Source organism: Zootoca vivipara, chromosome 7 (genome assembly GCF_963506605.1).
Source record: "Zootoca vivipara chromosome 7, rZooViv1.1, whole genome shotgun sequence".
NCBI classification, from domain to species: domain Eukaryota; kingdom Metazoa; phylum Chordata; class Lepidosauria; order Squamata; family Lacertidae; genus Zootoca; species Zootoca vivipara.
The window spans coordinates 94,913,667-94,932,394 of NC_083282.1; the positions used below are offsets into that span (position 1 = coordinate 94,913,667).

Here is an 18,728-nt window from a genome sequence, read left to right on the forward strand (position 1 = left end):
TTACCTTTGCCTTTAAAGCAAGAAAAGTGACTTAAAGAAAATACATCATTGGGCTAACAGAAGCAGCAGCAAAAAAAGACCCACATCGAGCTGGTGCAATAAAAATAGAAAGCCGGGTATGATTTTTTACATAGAATGAAATAAAACCCATTACTGCCATGGGTGGGGCAAATTTTATAGAGGAACAACATCACATATTACCGAATCAACCAAATCCGCTGATAAGCAGAGTGAGGGGGCAGACCGTCTTCGTCCTTACTGACACCTGTCATGAAATCACACCAGACCTCTGCCAAATCTACCCTTATTACATTGTCCTCTGGAACTGCATTGGTTGTTGCTCAGTTTTTCCAATAGAGCAAGTTCAATCCTGGCTGCGTTCTCGGTCCGAGGAACAAGGCAGGTGACGATGTGGCTTTGCATCGATCGCATGGCTGCACCTGCTGGGCAGTCGCTCAGGCAACCCACCAAGTCTCAGGCACGCCTGGGGCCGGATGCCAGTGCCTCAGGCAAGGAGAACCAGCCTCGAATGGAGGGTGGGGGGGGGGACCTTGACTAGTCCACCAAGGTCACCTTGAAGCGGCCCCTCCCACCCCCAATTCCACCCACACCCACACAGCAGCAGGCCAGAGGGTTTATATCTTGGCTGGGCTCCACTTGGCTCCATGACCCTTCCTGCAGGCTGCAACATGAAGCTGGTCCTCACTGTCTTCGTCCTCCTCCTGGGGCTCAACCTAGAGCTCTTTGGGCCCAATCCTCCATCTGCCTCAGCATCTCCTCTCCCTGAAACCATTTCCCAAGGTGAGTGCAGGTCTGCTGTTTCCTCTTGAAAGGCTGCAGGATCTTGGTCTGTCAGAGAGGCTGGACGAGGGGGAGAGATGGACCTGAATGCAACCAAGGCAGGGTCCTCTGACACCTTATAGAATCGTAGAGCTGGAAGGGACCCCAAGGTTCATCTAGTCTAACCCCCTGCAATGCAGGAATCTCAATTAAGCATCCAAGACAGATGGCCATCCAACCTCTGCTTTGAAACCTTCAAGGAAGGAGAGTGCACCTCCTCCCGAGGGAGACCGTTGCACTGTGGAACAGCTCTTACCTTCAGAAAGTTCTCTTCCTCATGTTTAGTCAGAATCTCCGTTCTTTTAACTTGAATCCTCCCCTCCAGAGCAGGAGAAAAGCAAGCTTTCTCCATCTTCCAAGGGACAGCCCTTCAGATATTCAAAGACGGCTGTCCTATCACCTCTCAGTCTTCATTTCTCCATCCTTTTAAACAAGCCCTTACCTGCCTGCCACATTTGGGCTGCTCCTAGTCATTGTTTTATTGCTTAAAAAAGGGTTTCAGGCACTCAGCCACCCTAGAGGTTTGTTCTATATATGTAAAAGGAAGCCTGTTGTAAATGCACACAGACAAATCGAGACGCAGCCCGGCAGGCAGCTGGACTGGATGACCCTTGGGCTCCCTTCCAGCTCTTCAATTCTGTGATTCTGTGTGAGTTTGTAACTTGTGACTCCGCTGGTGCTCAGCCAGCTGGCACCACCTGCCTCAGATCCCAGGTGAGTGTGCATTTCACCTGTGGCATGATGGGGGGGGGGGACGATCGGGCAGAGGCTGGGATGACCCTGAACATTGAAGCAAATGTAAGGGGATTTTAAGATGGGGTTTGGAGGGAAGGGATGAGAGACACAGGCGGAGAGAGGAGGACAGAGGGAGGGAGAGCGTTTCTGGATTGCCAGAAGATCCATGGAGCCCCATATCCCTTGCTTTGCACTCTCTGACCCACACAAGCTCAGGAATGCAGTGGGACCAGAGAAGGGAGGTGAGCAGAGCTAAGGGGGGGGGGGTCTTGCAAACATCAACCACTGCAAAGGCAAAAGCATGTTGACTCCTTCACTGCCAGGAGGATTTCTGTCAGTTTAACAGCAAACCCGGAGGCAATCTGCAAAACCCAGAGTTATGTCTGCACCAAAATGTGTGCTCAGAACCAGAGACTGGACCCGTTTTCCAACACGTCTGCTGCAATATTAGCTGCACGGGGAACACTAAAGGCTAGCTAGCACTTTTATTGTCTGTGGACAAGAGTACTCTTCCATTGATGCCCTGAGAGAAACAGTGGTCTAGTGGCTAGAGCACATAGCTTGGGTCTAAGGGATCTTGATCAGCTCCTTACAGCACCAGAATTTTAATTGAGATTCTTGCATTGCAGAGGGTTGAACTAGATGACCCTCGGGGGTCCCTTCCAACTCTTCAGTTCTATGATTCTATTAACTTGTTGCATGACCTTGAGCATGTCGCTTCCTCATCTGAAAATGGGGGTGATAGTGTCCCACCCTGCAGGGTTGTTGTGGAAGCTTTGTTAATTGATGTATTCTCCTCACTTGTACTCTAATCTTCTCATTCTTTAAAGCTGAACTGGAGCAATCCAGAATTGATGTTGGCTGCAATTTAGCTTTAGAGAGCAGGTTTTTGAGCAAAAATTAAAATAAGAGTTCTCGGACAAAGAGCTTTAAAGCATGGCCTGTGCCTGGAAACAGCAGAGGAAAGGCAAGTGTGGATCAGCCCTAGATGATCCCTGGGGGTCCCTTGCAAGTCTACAATTCTGTGATTCTATCATGGCTAGTACTAGTCGCCAACTCAAAGACAACTCCAGGGGCCATAAAAATTTGCAGTGAAATCCACGGGCTGCTTCTCCTCTCTTAGTTCTCATCTTGAGCTAGGTGGCTTCTCGGTTTCCTTGGGTGGCTCCAAGTTTCTCGACCTCTGAGAAAGAGCAGAGAACCCCCCCCCCTCTCCCGCTGCACCCGTGGCCCTCCCCCAGCTCATCTTCTTGCCACCGGACCCTAACTGCTCACCTGGGAACCAGCATGTTCCTCCCAAACTTGCTTCTCTGAGCCTAGAAAGCAAACAAGGGCAGGGCTTTCTGTGGCAAGGGAGCCTTTTGTCCTCCGGAGGAGGAATGCAGACGTCACGGCGAAAGTCAATCTTTGGATACATCAAGTCCACATCTAATCTCACTAATCTGGACAGAGTCCAGACCAGACAGAGACTTGAAGGGGGTTCTTCTGGGCCGGCTGGCCAGCCAGCCAGCCTGGTCCCTCTGCCCTCCTGCCCACTCCCCTCCAGACCCTGGCCCCATCCTCAAGGTGAGAAGTGCAATGAATCATAGAACTGTGGAGCTGGAAGGCACCCCAAGGGCCATCTAGTCCACCCTGTGCAATGCAAGAATCTCTTGATTTTCTCATGCTTACATGTTGCATCTTTTCCAACATGCCGAACAAAGTTCTCCCGGGCAGCTACCCATCCAGGCACTGAGCAAACCCAGCCCTGCTTGGCTTCAGACTCATCCTGGCCATGATGCTGCCCTGGGGCTTCTGGCTTGATCTCTCCTCTTCATGGAGGGGAGACTTTGCGGGCGGGACTCGCTCTACGCGCTAAGCAGAGGGGCATGTTCGGCCCCCTGCTTCACCTATTCCTGCTGCCGCACTCAGGCCCCTGGCTGGCCAATAGGGCCAGCTCGTGGGCGGGGTTTACCTGCTTCAAAAGAGCGCAGCAGCCTCCGGATCTCCCCTTGATATCTGGCTAGCTGATATCACAGGAAGCATTAGGGCTTGGTTACAGCGGTGAGTGTATTGGCGGCAGGCATTGGAATATGGAGCTGTCTGGTGTGTTCGAGGACTGGTTGTGGCCATCATCCAACCCTCCTCTTATAGGGGTTTCCCCTTAAGGGATCCGGCAGTCGTGGATCCCGTCCGACGCCCTGCTGGTGGCTAGGGCCATGGCACGACCCCCGGTGACACCAGGGGGAGCTTTCAGTTGTATTTGCATCAACAGGTTCCTCCCTCGGGGTGTTAACCTGATACGACCCCGAGCGGGGTGGAGTCACGCTTGCTAGCGAGTCCAACGCCTAAGCCAATACCTCTCACTTGCTCTAACCAATAAAGTTGTGGCCTCATTCTACCCATTAACTCAAATACCATGTGCCTTTATTTCTCGCGGGGGGGGGGGTCCTCGAACCGCAATGGCCCTTGCAGCAGACTGCTAGAGGTGGTCAAGTACACAGGGAACCTGTTGCGATAAGAAGGCCGTACTTATTTCCCAGCCATCCCGTCTCCTCCAGAGTTTGTGATAATCCAACAGCCGTGAGGTTCCCCATGCCATGACTCCATGCGTTTTGTGCAGTTGTGCAACGTTGCACGTTTTTTTAGAAAAACAACAACCAATCTTTTATGCATGCACAACACACCCACATGCACAAATGCATGGCTGTGGCAGAGAAAGCAGCCCAAGCACACCAGGATGGGGAGACAGTATTGCCCCAAAGGCTGGGGCACAAAATAAGCAACTGCTTGCAATTTGGCAGCAGTTAGAGAGGTTGCTGAAAGAGCAGCAAACAAGCCACCCCCCCTGCTTCCCCCCCCCCCTTGCCACTGTTGCTTTTGCCCTCATAGTTATCATCTGTAAGGTAAGTACCAATTAATCCTTTATGTAACAGACGACAACTCAGGTTACACACTGCTGACTGGCCCAAGGAAGCTGGCTGGGAATGTGGCGCTCTCTCTCTCTCTCTCTCTCTCTCTCTCTCTCTCTCTCTCTCTCTCTCTCTCTCTCTCTCTCTCTCTCTCCCCTCCCTGAATTTGACCACCTTCCAAGTCCCTGCCGCCATGGGTGCGAGAAGAGTTATGCCAAGGAGCTCATCTCTCGCACACAACATGCCCAAATGCTCTTTTCAAAATGCGGCTCAAAGGACACAGGTGGGATTGTTCTCAGGTGATATGGATCTGGTCTGGATTGTAGAGCAGCTTTGCACAAAAATGTTAACCAAGGGAGGGAGGGAGGGATGCTTTTGCTTAGAACTAAAGAGTGGAAGGGACACGAAGGGTCTTCTGGCTCAGACCCCTGCAATGCTTGGTTTCTGCAGGCTCTGACCACGTGGCAGCCAAGGATGAGCAGGGAGGTCCCTGGCCCTGGAAAGGGGGCCAAATATCCCCATTGTGGCAGTTAAAGGGGGGGGGACAAATGAGCCCGGGTCTCCCATTATTTTATTTATTTTATTGATCTCCATCTGTTGATCTCAGGCTGGTTCCCAGCATAAAAATCCAAGATGAAAACAAGGACTCAAACAAAATAAACTAATCACGCCCTCTTCCCACAAACCCCTATGCAACACAAGAGTGTCTAAGTTCTGGAAACATTTCCCAAACTCTCAGGCTTAGTTCTGTCCTATGAATTCTGGAGCACTCGAGGCAAACAGAATTGCCAGCGTTTCACATCAGACTTTGAAGCTCAGCCCGAATGGCAGCCTGCTTTGCAAGAACATCAGCAGATGACCGTGCTGACCTCTGGCTCATCCACACCTACCCCACACTTGCTAGGTCCAAGTCCACACTTTAAAGCCCTGTGTCTGAGCACCTTTTTCTTTTTGCCCCAGTGCTTTCCCCACAAAATCCACTCTTTAAAGCTCCATTGGAACAAATGGCAACTCAGGATTTCTGCCGACTGACACATTTGCGTTGATCCAGCAGTAAAGAGCGGGTTTTCCTGGGGGAAATGCCAGGGCCAAAATTAAAGTGCTTGGACACAATGCTTTAGTTTAAAGCACAGACCTGTGCCTAGAGATATGGCACAAAAGGAAGCCTGGATGAGTCCCTCAGTGCTGTGCCAAGCACCAGGATGGCCTGCTTCAAGGTGCTGTTAAGGGCATTTTGCCTGTTTCGCCTTCAGCTAGCCAGGGCTTATTAGGGAAGCAGGAAACAGATCTTGCCATTCTCCTGAGCATAATAACCAAATACAAAATACTCAAACTTTCAGAAGGAGCCAGGGCAATACACCAGAGTCAGCTGTGCCATGAAAACATGGTTGACTGAAGAGAAGGACAAAGAGGATGAGGACAAAGAGGTGGGGATGCCTCCCTGCCATTTGCAAACAGATCCTTTTCTAACCACATCTTCCTCCTTTGTCGGTTCTTTCTGCTTTGCTTCCTAAGCCAAAAGGTAAAGCTATGAACAATTACACAGCTGATCGGTACAAAGGGAGAGATTAGATAAGCCAGGAGGGACCAAAGCAAATGGCATCAAGAAGAAAGAAAAGTCTGGGAGAGTTGAGGAACATCAGAAGCCACCAAGCCAGGCCATCAGTCCCTCTGAGCAAGTGGTTCCCAAACTTGGGGGGGGGCAACGCCCTTGGTCCCATAAACCCAACTTCTGTGCCCCCTGCCCTACCCTATAAAAAGCATCGTTCGGAATAGTGGTTTGCAGGACCCACCAAGGAAAATAATAATGCAATAAACTCCAAAACAAGAAACAAGGATTCTGGACCAGATGTGCCATCGGCCTGATCCAGCAGGCTCTTGCAAATATTTCTGGATAATTTGGGAAATGTGGTTGTGGGCTGTTAATGTGTCCCCAAGATTAGGAATCCCTCGACAGAAAAGGAGGTGTGCTCCTCTCCAGAGCTCGGTCACTCTCCTCTCCCGCTTCCTTTGTCCTTCGATTGGAGATGTGCAAATATGGAAAGGAGATCCGGATCGGCCCCTTGGCCTGCCAGTCACCCGTCCCTGTGTAAAGAAACCAGAGCTGACGCTGTGTCCCAGGCTCCTTGGCTCCTCTGCACACACAGCTGCTGGGAGCCCACTCTGGGCGGCTTCCCTGCCTCCGAGGACCCGCCTGCCACTATCAGAGCGAGGGGTGAAAAGGATGGATTCCGCCCGTCAACATGCGGGAATCTTATGAGGTTCTAAGAAGCATTCGTGATTCCTGGGCCGCTATAAGAAGAGGATGCTGGACTAGCTGGGCCATTGGCCTGATCCAAAAGGGCCTCCTTATGTTCTTCTGAAGGAATGCTTCATCCAAGGAGTGCTCACCTGCGTTTACAACGCCCGGGCAGAAGCCAAACGCCCCTCCTTGTCAACCAGCTCCTTTTCCATCAGAGCTCATGACACCTTCATAGCCCATCCTCTTAGGCTATCCGAGCAAGGGGTGCTAACCCTGATTGGGTGGCAGTGGTCAGCGATCATCTTCCTTGCCCTGGAAGCTGGGAGAGTTAAACCCCCGTTACGTAAGCGGGCATTTGTGTCCCTCGATCAGGGCATGGTGCCTGCAACTGCAAACAAAGCATCAGCTCCAGCATTTCCCAAACCTTGCCTCATTGTTGACAGCGGGGATTTAACTGGCGTGAGAACACACGCAAGGAGGGAGGCTGCCAGGTGCCCTGTGACCCCAACAGGGAGGGTGACCCCGCAGCCAGGCAAACATGGAACTTGAGACCTGGACAGCCAGCCTGGTACCTCAGATGACAGGGTTGTCCCTTCTCTCACCTGCCCAAGTGCTGGTTGCTGCAGACCAGGGCATCACTCTGCACTGCACCCACCCCTTTGGTTGGGAGCAGGCACCAATCGGGCAGCAGCGGATTCCTCTGGCCTTTGCTGAGGCCACAAGTCGGTGGAAAGCTAGAAAAGGGCCGAGAGAGCCGGTCGCTCTTGATGATTCAAGCAAGTAAGTCAAACAACACCGAGGACTTCATCACACAGTGTGTAGTTAAACGGTGGAACTCCCTTCCACAGGAGGCAGTGATGGCCACCAACTTAGATGGCTTTAAAAGAGGACTGGAGAAATTCACGGAGGAGGAGAGGGCTGTCAATGGTAACTGGCCAGGATGGCTCTGCGCTACCCCCACAGCTGGAGGCACCAATGCTTCTGAAGACCTGAAACCACAGGAGGAAGGAATAATAGAATCATAGAATCATAGAGTTGGAAGAGACCCCAAGGGCCATCCAGTCCAACCCCCTGCCGAGCAGGAAACACCATCAAAGCATTCTTGACATATGCCTGTCAAGCCTCTGCTTAAGGAGTCCTCTTGTGCTCGAATGCTGGTTTTCCATGGAGGCAACTGTTCAGCCACTGTGAGAAGAGGATGCTGTGCCAGGTGTGCCACTGACCAGACCCAGCAGGCTCTTCTTATCATCAAACACTGTCTCATCATTTACCATTTAATTGCCCTGGCCTCTGCCACTCTGCTGCCTTCTCTGCCTCATGCGCTCCTGGACCTTTGCAGTGCCAGCAGCCAGCCTCTCTTCCTCCGAACCTTTTCCTGTGGCACCACATTCGATGTCAGAAGTGCTGAGGACCCGCAAGCTCCACTTGCCCTGGCAGGTCTCCCGAGAATGGGGAAATGAGATTTTTTTTTGGGGGGGGGTCTTTTGCTCAATGGCACAAGGCCCTTGGCCTTCAGCATGCTGGTCCAACTTCCACTTCTCCTCTGGGAAGAACAGCGGCTTTCTTGAGCAGCTTCAACACCTGCCTGCTGCAAGGAGACCAGGAGTTGGTGGAGAGATAGAAGGGTCCCTAGTTGGCTGAGCAGAGGCTCCCAGACTCTTCTCTTATGGCTCCCTGAGCCTGCTGCTTCCTGGTTCGCACCAGGGCCAGCTGTGTCACTTGATCCGATCGGATTGTGCAATGGAAGAAGGAGGGAGCTGGGCTCCACTTGTTCTCTGTCCATCACCCAGGAGCCTCTCTTCGCCCTCCCCACCTCCCTCCCCCTCCTCCAGCCACACCTGAGAGAGCTTAAAGCTTGGCCTGCAGCAGCCAGAGACCCACAGCACCTTCTCTGCTGCGAGCAACAGCACCATGAAGCCCAGGAATAGCAGCTGCCTCCTCCACCTCTTCGTCCTCGTCTCCCTGGTGGGGCTTCTCACAGCCTCGATTCTGCGGATAGAGGTGCTCCAACAGAACATTACAGGTGGGTGTGAGAGGGTGCTATCCCTAGGCGAGAAGAAGAGAAAAGCCCTTGTCTCCAGCCTGGCCCAGCTGGATGAAGAGGCCCGGCCCGCCTGACTCTCCTTCGGCAAGGAAACTCTCTTGCCTCTCTTACCTGCAGTGGGTGCCTGGGAGGGAGCCCAGGGCAGTTGCTCTCCACCCTCCCAGAAAAGGCTTTTGCTGCAATGCCCACCATGGGCATTGATGCCAGCTTGCCACCCCCTTGAGCTTCCACGTGCCAAGGGCAGGGGAATTCCCTGCGGCCACATCAAGGGCCCCCAAGAAGAGGCCGGGTGGAACCCCTCAAGGCAACACTGTCTTCTCTTTGCGTTTTCCAGTTGCTGCTGCAGTAAAAGGGGGCACATGCCCAGATACAGAGGTGCAGAGTGCCAGCAGTAACTGCACAGAAGAGTGCCAGTCTGATGCCAGCTGCGAGGGCGTCGAGAAGTGCTGCCGGACGGGCTGCGGGGCCTCTTGCCATCTCCCAAATGGTAACGCTGGCCCTCTTGTGCCCCCCCTGCCCACTGCAATCCTCCTGCCCCACCCCCCCAGGAGTGAGTCTCAGCTAGGCAGCACATGGCTGAACTGTGGAACTCACTGCCACAGGGGACCCTGATGGTTACCCACTTGGAAGGCTTTAAAAAGAGGTTTAGATAACTCAGAGGAGGGGACAGCTATCAATGGCTACTAACCAGGATGCTTCCGCTCTGTCTCCACAGTCAAAGAGGGGGGAGGGCTCTGGTGCTCAGATCCTGCTTGCAAATTTCCCACGGGCCACTGTGAGAACTGGAGGCTGGACTCCATGAGCCGATGGCCTGATCCAGCAGCAGCTCCTCTTATAATCTTAGGCCTCAGCTTCAGCACCATGGTGCCAGGTGCTATGAGTGGGGGGGGGGGCTGCCCGTTATGGAAGCCCCTGCCCCACCTTTCCAGCAGTCAGTGGCACCATCTGAAAGGATGATGCAGAATGGTCAGGTCATCAGTTGGGCAAACAAGGTGACGCCTGAGGTCTCCTGATGTGTGGAGCATCCTTGCAAAGAGCAGCATTTGGGATTTTGTTCCTTCTGTGGCATAAAGGAGAGAGTTGGCATTTAAGCAGAGGCTGGATGGCCATCTGTCATGGATGATTTAGCTGAGATCCCTGCATTGCAGGGGGTTGGACAAGAGGACCTTCAGGGGTCCCTTCCGACTCTATGGTTCTATGATTCTAAGCATCTCGGTAGGAGGATGAGGGAGCTGTGCAGGAGCCAGCCTGGAGCCTCTGTGACAACCAAGTATCCTGAAGAAGCAGGAGACAAGCATCTTCTTTGTGGAATGATAGAATTGCAGAGCTAGAAGGGACCCCCCCGGGGTCATCAATGTGGTAATTGTACTTTACACAGAGTTTTGCGGAAATTGCCTGACGTCATTTGACCCTTTTTAATAGTCCTCTTTTTCCTTCCCAGAAAAGACTACCAAGACACTCTGTTTAAAGTTTAAAAATAACCCTTTGCTTTTACTCGGTATTCTGAAACATATTTACTTGAAATTTATATATGAGACTGATGGATATTTACAGGCCCAGAGCAGCATAAAAACACCTGCTGCTCTCACAATTAAAACCCGCTCTCTCTGTCGACCACTGACCCAACAATGGTGTTAACGTCATAGGATTCTGTGCTACGGCATTAACCCTTGCGTAGCTGTTTGGATACGCCTTTCCCGCCATCTAGCCCAGCCCTCTGCAGGGCAGAAATGTCCTGCCACTCCAGTCTGCAAAAAAAATGACCATGTTTCTTAAGTGACTGGAGCCCCGTGTGCTAGTGGGGCAGGATGGGGGGGCAGAGGTGCCCGCTCACTCTTTGCCCTCTCGGTCTTCACGGGAATTCCTGGTGGCTTTTGGGAAGTAATTGATCATAACTGATCCCTCCTTTCCTAAACAGAGGGATGGCCCATTTTTCTGCCTGAGGCAAAATGTTCAGGTCCCCCATGCACCCCACCCTTGCTGAAGCCTGGCTTGCTGGGGGGGGGGGTCGTATGGCTGTGGCAGAGGCTTCTGGAGGCAGCCTCCACCACAGGAGAAGTGGCTGTGGCCTTTTTTTTTGCTTCTCTGGCAGGGGGCAGGATGGGACACCACACATGGTGGCCTTGGAGAAGTGAAAAACAGCAGCAATAGTAGCCCAAACACACTTCCAGGCTCCCCTTCCCTTGGAGAGTTCCTTCCCCAAGTCTCCAGCTGAGCTTCTCCAAAAAGCAGTGGGGATTCCTCTGTTTGGGCACTTTCAGTTATGTGTTGTTGTTGTTTTTTAAGAATAATTTTTATTAATTTTATAAACAGAAAGAAAGAAAAAATAAACAAAAAGCATACATACATAACATAACATAACATAACATAACATAACATAACATAACATAACATAACATAACATAACATAACATAACATAACATAACATAACATAACATAACATAACAAAACAAATAGACACAAAAATTCAAATCCAAATCCAAATTCCTTTGACATTATATATAGGGACCTCCTCGAGTTCCCTCAATCTGTGCTTCATTTCATTTTTATCTTTAGCAATTTCCAATGCATTTTTATAAAAATTTCTTAGAATTTCAAATCTTTCATACCTCAATATACTTCACATAATTTCCAAATCCACAGCTTCTATACAATTCTAAATCTAATCTTAATATTCAATTTTAGCATATTTTTTCAAATACATTTTAAAATCTTTCCACTCTTCTCCTGTCGCTTCTTCTCCCCGGTCGCGAATTCTTCCGGTCATCTCAGCCATTTCCATGTATCTCAGCCATTTCCATTTCCAGTTCTGCTTTTTAACCATGCTGTTCAATGCCAGGCTAACCCTGCTAACCCCGTGGGCTGGGCTGACCTTCGGAGGGGAGATGGTGCCCCACCGTCCTAGGCTGATAGAGATGCAGAGAACCTTGCGTCTTAAAAGAATCTCCTTTTTGTCTCTTCGCGGCCGACATTCTCCATTCGGAGAAGGTACTCCTGCCGTGTCGCCAAGGCATTTCTCTTTCGCAACCAACTGCAGTTCCAGGAATACTTAATATAGTGCTTAATATAGTGCTTCTTTCCCTGTTGAAATCCTTTAATGAGCGTCTCACACAGGCAAGGACTTAGTGTTGACTCAGGGCGTGTACAAACTGTACGATCAGGTGCATCCACTGCTGGGTGCAGGTGCCATTTGGGAGTCCTGTGCATGCAACACCATCCCCATGTTGTCCCTAGAATCATAGGATCGTAATTTGGAAGGGACCCCAAGGGTCTGCACTATTTAACTCATTTTGGCCCAAGGCGGCCCTTCTCAAGAGCTCATGGCCTGCATGGAGCTGTCTGAGGTCACCTTCGACTGCAGCAGACTGACTAACTTTGCAGGGCTGTGCTTTCCGCTTCCCGTGTTTGACATGTCTATGAATGAAACGCTTTAGCTATGATCCCTGGATTTGAGGGGGGGGGTCCCTTTCAACTGTATAATTCCAGGATTCCATGAAATAGGCAGGATAGGAAGCAGTGCAGCAACCTTGCCATCTCTGTAGAGTGATATCTATCTATCTATCTATCTATCTATCATCTATCTATCTATCTATCTATCTATCTATCTATCTATCTATCTTTTTTTTTAAAAAAAAATTATTAGTTTTATACAAACAAGACAAACAAAACATACATTATAATACTGTCCTTTCATTTTCCGTCCACCCACCAGTCCACTTCTGCCACCAGTGGTACCCGTGGGCGTTAAGAATCAAAGGGGTCCATTATAAGTTGGGTTTGGCCTCCCCCCTCCCTCCTCCCCCCACATCCCCTCCCTGCCACTGAAAGGACAGGAATGGAGGAGCTCTGAGGGTTGGTTTCCCCCCAGCTCTTTCATAGACATAGTTAAACAAATACAGACAACACAACAACAATAGGGAAGAAATATAAATTCCCAATTCTTATTATCTTAACATTATAATTGTGACTTCCTCGATACTCTTCCTCCTGGTTTTCCTAACTTCTCTAATTAATTGTGGCGGGTTTTCTATTCCAATTCAAAATCTTATTCTTATACTATTAACTCAATCCTCCTCCTTTTCCATGCTGCCCTCCCACAGGCCCCCCTCTGCCACAGAAGGGACCTGCAGGGCACAGCACTTCCAAGGTTCCATTTTTGTGCCTGGGTTTCCTTCCACCCCCTCCTCTCCCCTCCGAGCACCCCCTGCCACTGGGTGTCTCCAAGTAAAGAGAGGAGGGTAGGCAGCTCTCTGCCCAGACACCTATCTGAACTCACAAAAATTAATATTAAACTAAAAAAAAATTCTTTCCTCAGCCATTCTTCTAACTCCCTCCAGAAAACTCAATTTTTTTCCCCCTTAACATCGAATCACTACACTAAATCTTAACCATATACTTTATTACATTCTCCTTCCCCTCTCCCTATGTCTTTTCCCCCAATTGGCTCAGCATTTCCGTTAACAAACCAAGATTTCGAAGACCGTCGTTCAAAAACCAAAAAAAACCTTTTAACTAAAATTTTCACCCCACACCAGTTCTTTCCCAATTCCATCTCCAGGCCTTTACTCCCCCCTGCTCCTGTCCTTCCCACCCCTGAATGACACCGCTCCACATATTAACTCCTCCAGGATCTTCAATTGCATTAATCTTCATGTCCCTTTGCTTCTCATTTTCTTGCTTTTCTTGTTTTTCTTCCTTTTGAAATCCATACTTTGCTTCATCCAAAATATATTTTTTGTAGTCCAAGTCGCCTTCAAAATTCTCCTCAGGTTGTTTCTCCTCGCACACATTCTCAGAATCAAAAGTCTCAAAGTCCGAATTGTCCTCTAAATCCTGAACTTGGACTTCAGCCTCTACTGATGGTAAATTAGGATGTTGCCGTTCCTTGTAAATGTCCTCCCATGTTTGTAGATAGTTCAACACCGCCTCCTGGAAGGCTCGAGAATACTTTGTTTTCATAACTCTTTTAACCGCAGACGAACAGGAGGTAGGGAGCAAAGGGTGCTGGAAAATTCCTTCCTGTTTAGACGATCGACTCCATCTTGGTTGGTCTTTCCCTTTGTCTTTAACTCCATCACCAATCCATTCTTAATTTCAATTTAAATAATTCTACCTCATTTTCAATCGATTTTTACTGTTCACAGCAATGCAGTAAATCCACCCGGTCTTTTAACAGTTTGACAGCTTTTGACAGCTGTCAAAGCACTCTTCCCCCCAACAATGCTGTACCTCAAGGGGTGCCGGGCACGGGAGCTGAGAAGGTTCAAAAAAGTCTTTCTTTCTCTCGGGTCCACCGTCCCAGAAACTTTTTCGTCTTTCGGCTTGGGTTTATTTAAAGCGCCTCCCGGTTTGCCATTAGGAAGAGACCGACTTCCGTTTCTTTAAAGTCTCTCCTATTTTTCCAATTGATGATTTTAAAGTCCAAATAAAAATTCCACTTACTTTATGGAAATCTTTAAATTTGTTCGGAAGAATCCGCCGCTTGCCGGGTCAGGACTCGGAGCTTCGCTTCTCGGAGGTAAGATATAGCCCAAAATGGCTCCCGCGGTTCCACCCCGCCGGCTCTCGATCGCTCTACTGAGCTCTCGGGCAGCGGGGGATCCGCAAAACGGAGCAGCCGCTGGGCGCGTGAGTCACCGGGACTCTCTACCCGGTGTTTTTACGGGGAGTCCGCTCGCTCTGCGGACTTCCCCCCCCTCCGCGAGGCCAGGGACTTCGGCACGCGAAGTCCCTGCGTCCTTCTCTCCGCCGCGACGGACCGGAAGTCTTATCTATCTATCTATCTATCTATCTATCTATCTATCTATCTATCTATCTATCCTCTATCTTTGAAGGTGACCCGGAAACTACAACTAATCCAGAATGCGGCAGCTAGACTGGTGACTGGGAGCGGCCGCCGAGACCACATAACACCGGTCCTGAAAGACCTACATTGGCTCCCAGTACGTTTCCGAGCACAATTCAAAGTGTTGGTGTTGACCTTTAAAGCCCTAAACGGCCTCGGTCCGGTATACCTGAAGGAGCGTCTCCACCTCCATCGTTCTGCCCGGACACTGAGGTCCAGCTCTGAGGGCCTTCTGGCGGTTCCCTCACTACGAGAAGCCAAGTTACAGGGAACCAGGCAGAGGGCCTTCTCGGTAGTGGCACCCACCCTGTGGAATGCCCTCCCACTAGAGGTCAAAGAGAACAACAATTACCAGACCTTTAGAAGGCATCTCAAGGCAGCCCTGTTTAGGGAAGCTTTTAATGTTTAATGGATTTCTGTATTTTAATGTTTGATGGATTTCTGTATTTTAGAATTTCTGTTTTGTTGGAAGCCGCCCAGAGTGGCTGGGGGAACCCGGCCAGATGGGCGGGGTATAAATAATAAATTATTATTATTATTATTATTATCTATCTAGCTTGGTCAAAGAGATTAGATCGATAGATAGATAGATAGATAGATAGATAGATAGATAGATAGATAGATAGATAGATATCAGTCTACAGAGATGGCAAGGTAGCTTGGACCTAAGCTGTGCAGCAAACTGCGGGAGGCAGTGGAAAACAGGAATGCCTGACATGCTCTGGTCCATGGGGTCACAATGAGTCGGACACGACTAAACAACTAAACAACTGGTATCTGAAGAAGTGTGCATGCACACGAAAGCTCATACCAAAATAAAAACTTAGTTGGTCTTTAAGGTGCTACTGAAGGATTTTTTTTATTCAACTAAAGAACTATCATCTTTCTATCTATCTATCTATCTATCTATCTATCTATCTATCTATCTATCTATCTATCTATCTCTGCCCTTGAGAGCCAGTGTGGTGTAGTGGTTAAGAGCAGTAGACTCGTAATCTGGGGAACTGGGTTCGCGTCTCCGCTCCTCCCCATGCAGCTGCTGGGTGACCTTGGGCTAGTCACACTTCTTTGAAGTCTCTCAGCCCCACTCACCTCACAGAGTGTTTGTTGTGGGGGAGGAGGGGAAAGGAGATTGTTAGCCGCTTTGAGACTCCTTCGGGTAGTGATAAAGCGGGATATCAAATCCAAACTCTTCTTCATCATCATCTCTATTGTCTATCCAGTGCTTTTTTTTCCTAAAAAATGTTTAGGGGCACTCTCATTTTCCTACTCATATTGAAATACTGCCCCTCAATGAAGTCAAACTTAGATTCACAAAATGTTTAGGGGTATGCGTCCCCCCAGAAAAAAAGCACTCCCTCTAACTGTCTGTCTGTCTGTCTGTCTGTCTGTCTGTCTGTCTGTATCTAATCTATCTATCTATCTATCTATCTATCTATCTATCTATCTATCGCATCTACTGTGAGGCAATGTGAGGCAAGTACCTCAGGCAGCAGGATCCAGCCTCCGATGAATGCATCACCGCCTGCGGCTGCTGTTGATCCTACAGTGATAGCAACAGGTGCAGTGCACTCCTGGTGCACTTCTTGGAAGGAGGGCTGTCACCCTCCTCAGGAGCCCCCACCCTTGGGTGAATAGGTGGCACTGATGCTCTCCTCCCACCCGTAGGGAGGAAAGGGCAGGGGCTGCCTTCTGGTGCCTCTTGGGGTTTGGACCGACCAGCATCATTCAGTGGGCCCTTTCCCCCCTTGCGGCAGCCTTTGATTCCCAGATTGAAGGGACACCCACCAACCCCACACTCTTGTTTCCAATGTAGATCTACACTCACCCCTTTTCCCCTGGCAAGGGGCACCGTTTGATAGTTCAACTCATGTGCCAAGAGGTCTTGGGTGTGTATATGCAGAACCCTTGGGAAACCCCGCCCCCTTAAATTAAAAAATAGAAAAAAAAAGTTAATGGAAAAAGAGTATTTGAAGGGAGGCGGATAGAGAAGACTGTTGCACACGAGTTTGTAAGGATGCCCAGCTGTGTGCACAGACAACACAGAGAGTAGCTGTACAAATTATCTGTGATCCAGTTGAGAATCCTACATAGTAGGGGTTGGACTGGATGACCCTTGGGGGTCCCTTCCAACTCTATGACTCTATGAAAAGTGCAGTGTGGAAAAGGAGCTGGTGTGAGCTTCAAAGGCTTCCTGTGTCCAACCTCAGAGGTAAGTCTCGTCCAGTGCTAGAAAGTGTGCTTGGGTTGGGATGGCAGCCTTCCGTCAGCAGCCGAGGGAGGTCTCCCCTTTAAGGCAACTGCTGCTGCTTCCACTTATTGCTGGTTCCCCACAATAGGCACCTGGTTTTCCACTGGGATAACAGGATCCTGGACTAGAAGGGTCACTGGCCTGATCCAGCAGTCGGGCTCTCCTGGTGTTCTTTGTGAATCTGAAGCTCCATCTTCTTCCTCCCCTTCCTTGGTCTTCTGCTTTGTAGGATCCTTCTGTGATTCCACTCCAAACATGTTCTCCCTCGCCTTCACCTGCCTGCCCACAAGCAGTGAAAAGCCTGGGCTGCCCTGCCCTGGAGGAGGAGACCCACTGCCAGATGGGCTTGCCTTCCTCTTCCTGCGGCTCCAGACGACTCTGCCTGCTCACCTCTTCTCTTCTCCCCTTGCAGATAAGCCAGGCACTTGCCCCAGCCTCTCCATTGGGATCTCCATGCTGGGCGCCTGTCACAATGCCTGCGAAGTGGATTCCAACTGCCCGGGGGACAAGAAATGCTGCCAGAACGGCTGCGGCAAATTGGCCTGTTCCACTCCTGAATTCTGAGGTGACCCGATGGGCTGCAGGGAGCATATTTGAGAGCCAGGAGGGGAGGAAAGGTCTGCGGAGAGAAACCCCAGGCAGAAACTGGCCGTGCTGGCAGGGGAAACTCTGCCGTTCCCTGGAAAGCAGGGACACCCCCATAACCTGCCATGAGCCCCCCCCCCACAGGGTTTACGTGGGCATCACGGTATCAACCCGCTATCAGGATATCTGGGGGGATTTTATGGCGCTGGGGTGGTGAGTGTCGTGGGCTGGATTCTGCCAGCCCAACGGTCTGGAGTGCCTGTAAAACAACAGCGCCTTTTCCCACCTTATCTTGTGAACTGCCCTAAGCTCTTCAGACGGAGGGCAGTGTCTAAATTTAATAAAAGGCAACCATTGCAAAGGCCAGGCTCACCCTCTCCCTCTCTCATCTTCCCTCTTCAGATGCAGCCTCCAGGACCTTGTGGAGCAGCTGCAGTGGGGGACCCTCCACAGACCCCGACCTGAAGGCAGTGACACCCACCATCTCCCTGACGCTCTGTTCTCAGCACCTGGTCGCCTCCCCACCTTCGCCATGTTTGTTGGACACCCTAACCCACTTTTGCAGTAAAACTCTCACTTTGCACAGCAGTCCCTGGTTCCTGTGGCTTTGTCACTGCCGCTTGCTCTGCCCTTTGCACCCACCACCCTCCTCCCTTGCTCTGGGGGGGGACATCAGAAAGTGGGAGGTGGAGCACCTCGGCCCCCCCCCCGCCCGGGAGAGGCCCACCTCCCCTTCCTCCCATCTGCCATTCCTCCCTCCTGGCTCACAGGGAAAGCCAAGCCCAGAAAACAGTAACACGGATCATGTGCCGAAATGCATACCGCGCAGAAACACAGGCCCTGTGTTTCCTGCTAGTTTTGGGATTAAGGAAACTCTTCAAACAAGAGCTGCCAGGTTTAGCAAAAGGCATCTTGCAAAGTGCTTTTTTTTGGTGGGTCTCAAAGAATCATAGCATTGGAAGGGACCCTGAGGATCATCTAGTCCAGCGTTTGTCAACCGCTGTTCCGCGGCACACTAGTGTGCCGCGAGACGCTGGCTGGTGTGCCGCAACGTGCGGCAACGAGAAGGGCGATTTGCATTGTCACGTGCCTGGCGGCCGCCAATGTACAATGCTTACCCACCGGAAAGCAATATTTCTCCTCCTCTTTCCCAAAGCTCAGTGCAAACGAGCCTGGCGGCCGCCAATACACAACGCTGATCCGCTGGAAAGCAATATTTGGCAAGTGTTTCTTACAGTCATAATTATAATATAGGGCGGCACAGAGTTAAATTTTTTAACTTTTTAAATGGTGG

At 50.4% G+C, this 18,728-nt stretch overlaps 1 protein-coding gene across 2 annotated transcripts; it reads left to right on the forward strand.

Moving 5' to 3' along the window:
- The first annotated feature begins 467 nt into the window (after positions 1-467).
- Positions 468-18,022, forward strand: LOC118089512 (waprin-Phi1). Of its 2 annotated transcripts, none has more exons than XM_060277426.1 (4): positions 468-801; positions 9,087-9,239; positions 17,262-17,414; positions 17,837-18,022. In XM_060277426.1, the coding sequence occupies exons 1-3, from the start codon at positions 666-668 to the stop codon at positions 17,411-17,413; spliced, it is 441 nt and encodes a 146-aa protein (XP_060133409.1). In that variant the 5' UTR covers positions 468-665; the 3' UTR covers position 17,414; positions 17,837-18,022. The 2 variants fall into 2 exon arrangements, with proteins under 2 accessions (XP_060133409.1, XP_034980163.1); XM_035124272.2 differs by lacking the exon at positions 468-801 and adding an exon at positions 6,040-8,731.
- The last annotated feature ends 706 nt before the right edge of the window (positions 18,023-18,728 follow it).

What these genes read in the sequence shown, in the direction of transcription:
- LOC118089512 (XM_060277426.1), top strand. Translation starts at nt 666, where the DNA reads ATGACCCTTCCTGCAGGCTGCAACATGAAGCTGGTCCTCACTGTCTTC. An exon ending in CCCTGAAACCATTTCCCAAG is followed by an intron (nt 802 to 9,086) that starts GTGAGTGCAGGT and finishes TGCGTTTTCCAG; the next exon opens with TTGCTGCTGCAGTAAAAGGG. An exon ending in CTCTTGCCATCTCCCAAATG is followed by an intron (nt 9,240 to 17,261) that starts GTAACGCTGGCC and finishes CTCCCCTTGCAG; the next exon opens with ATAAGCCAGGCACTTGCCCC.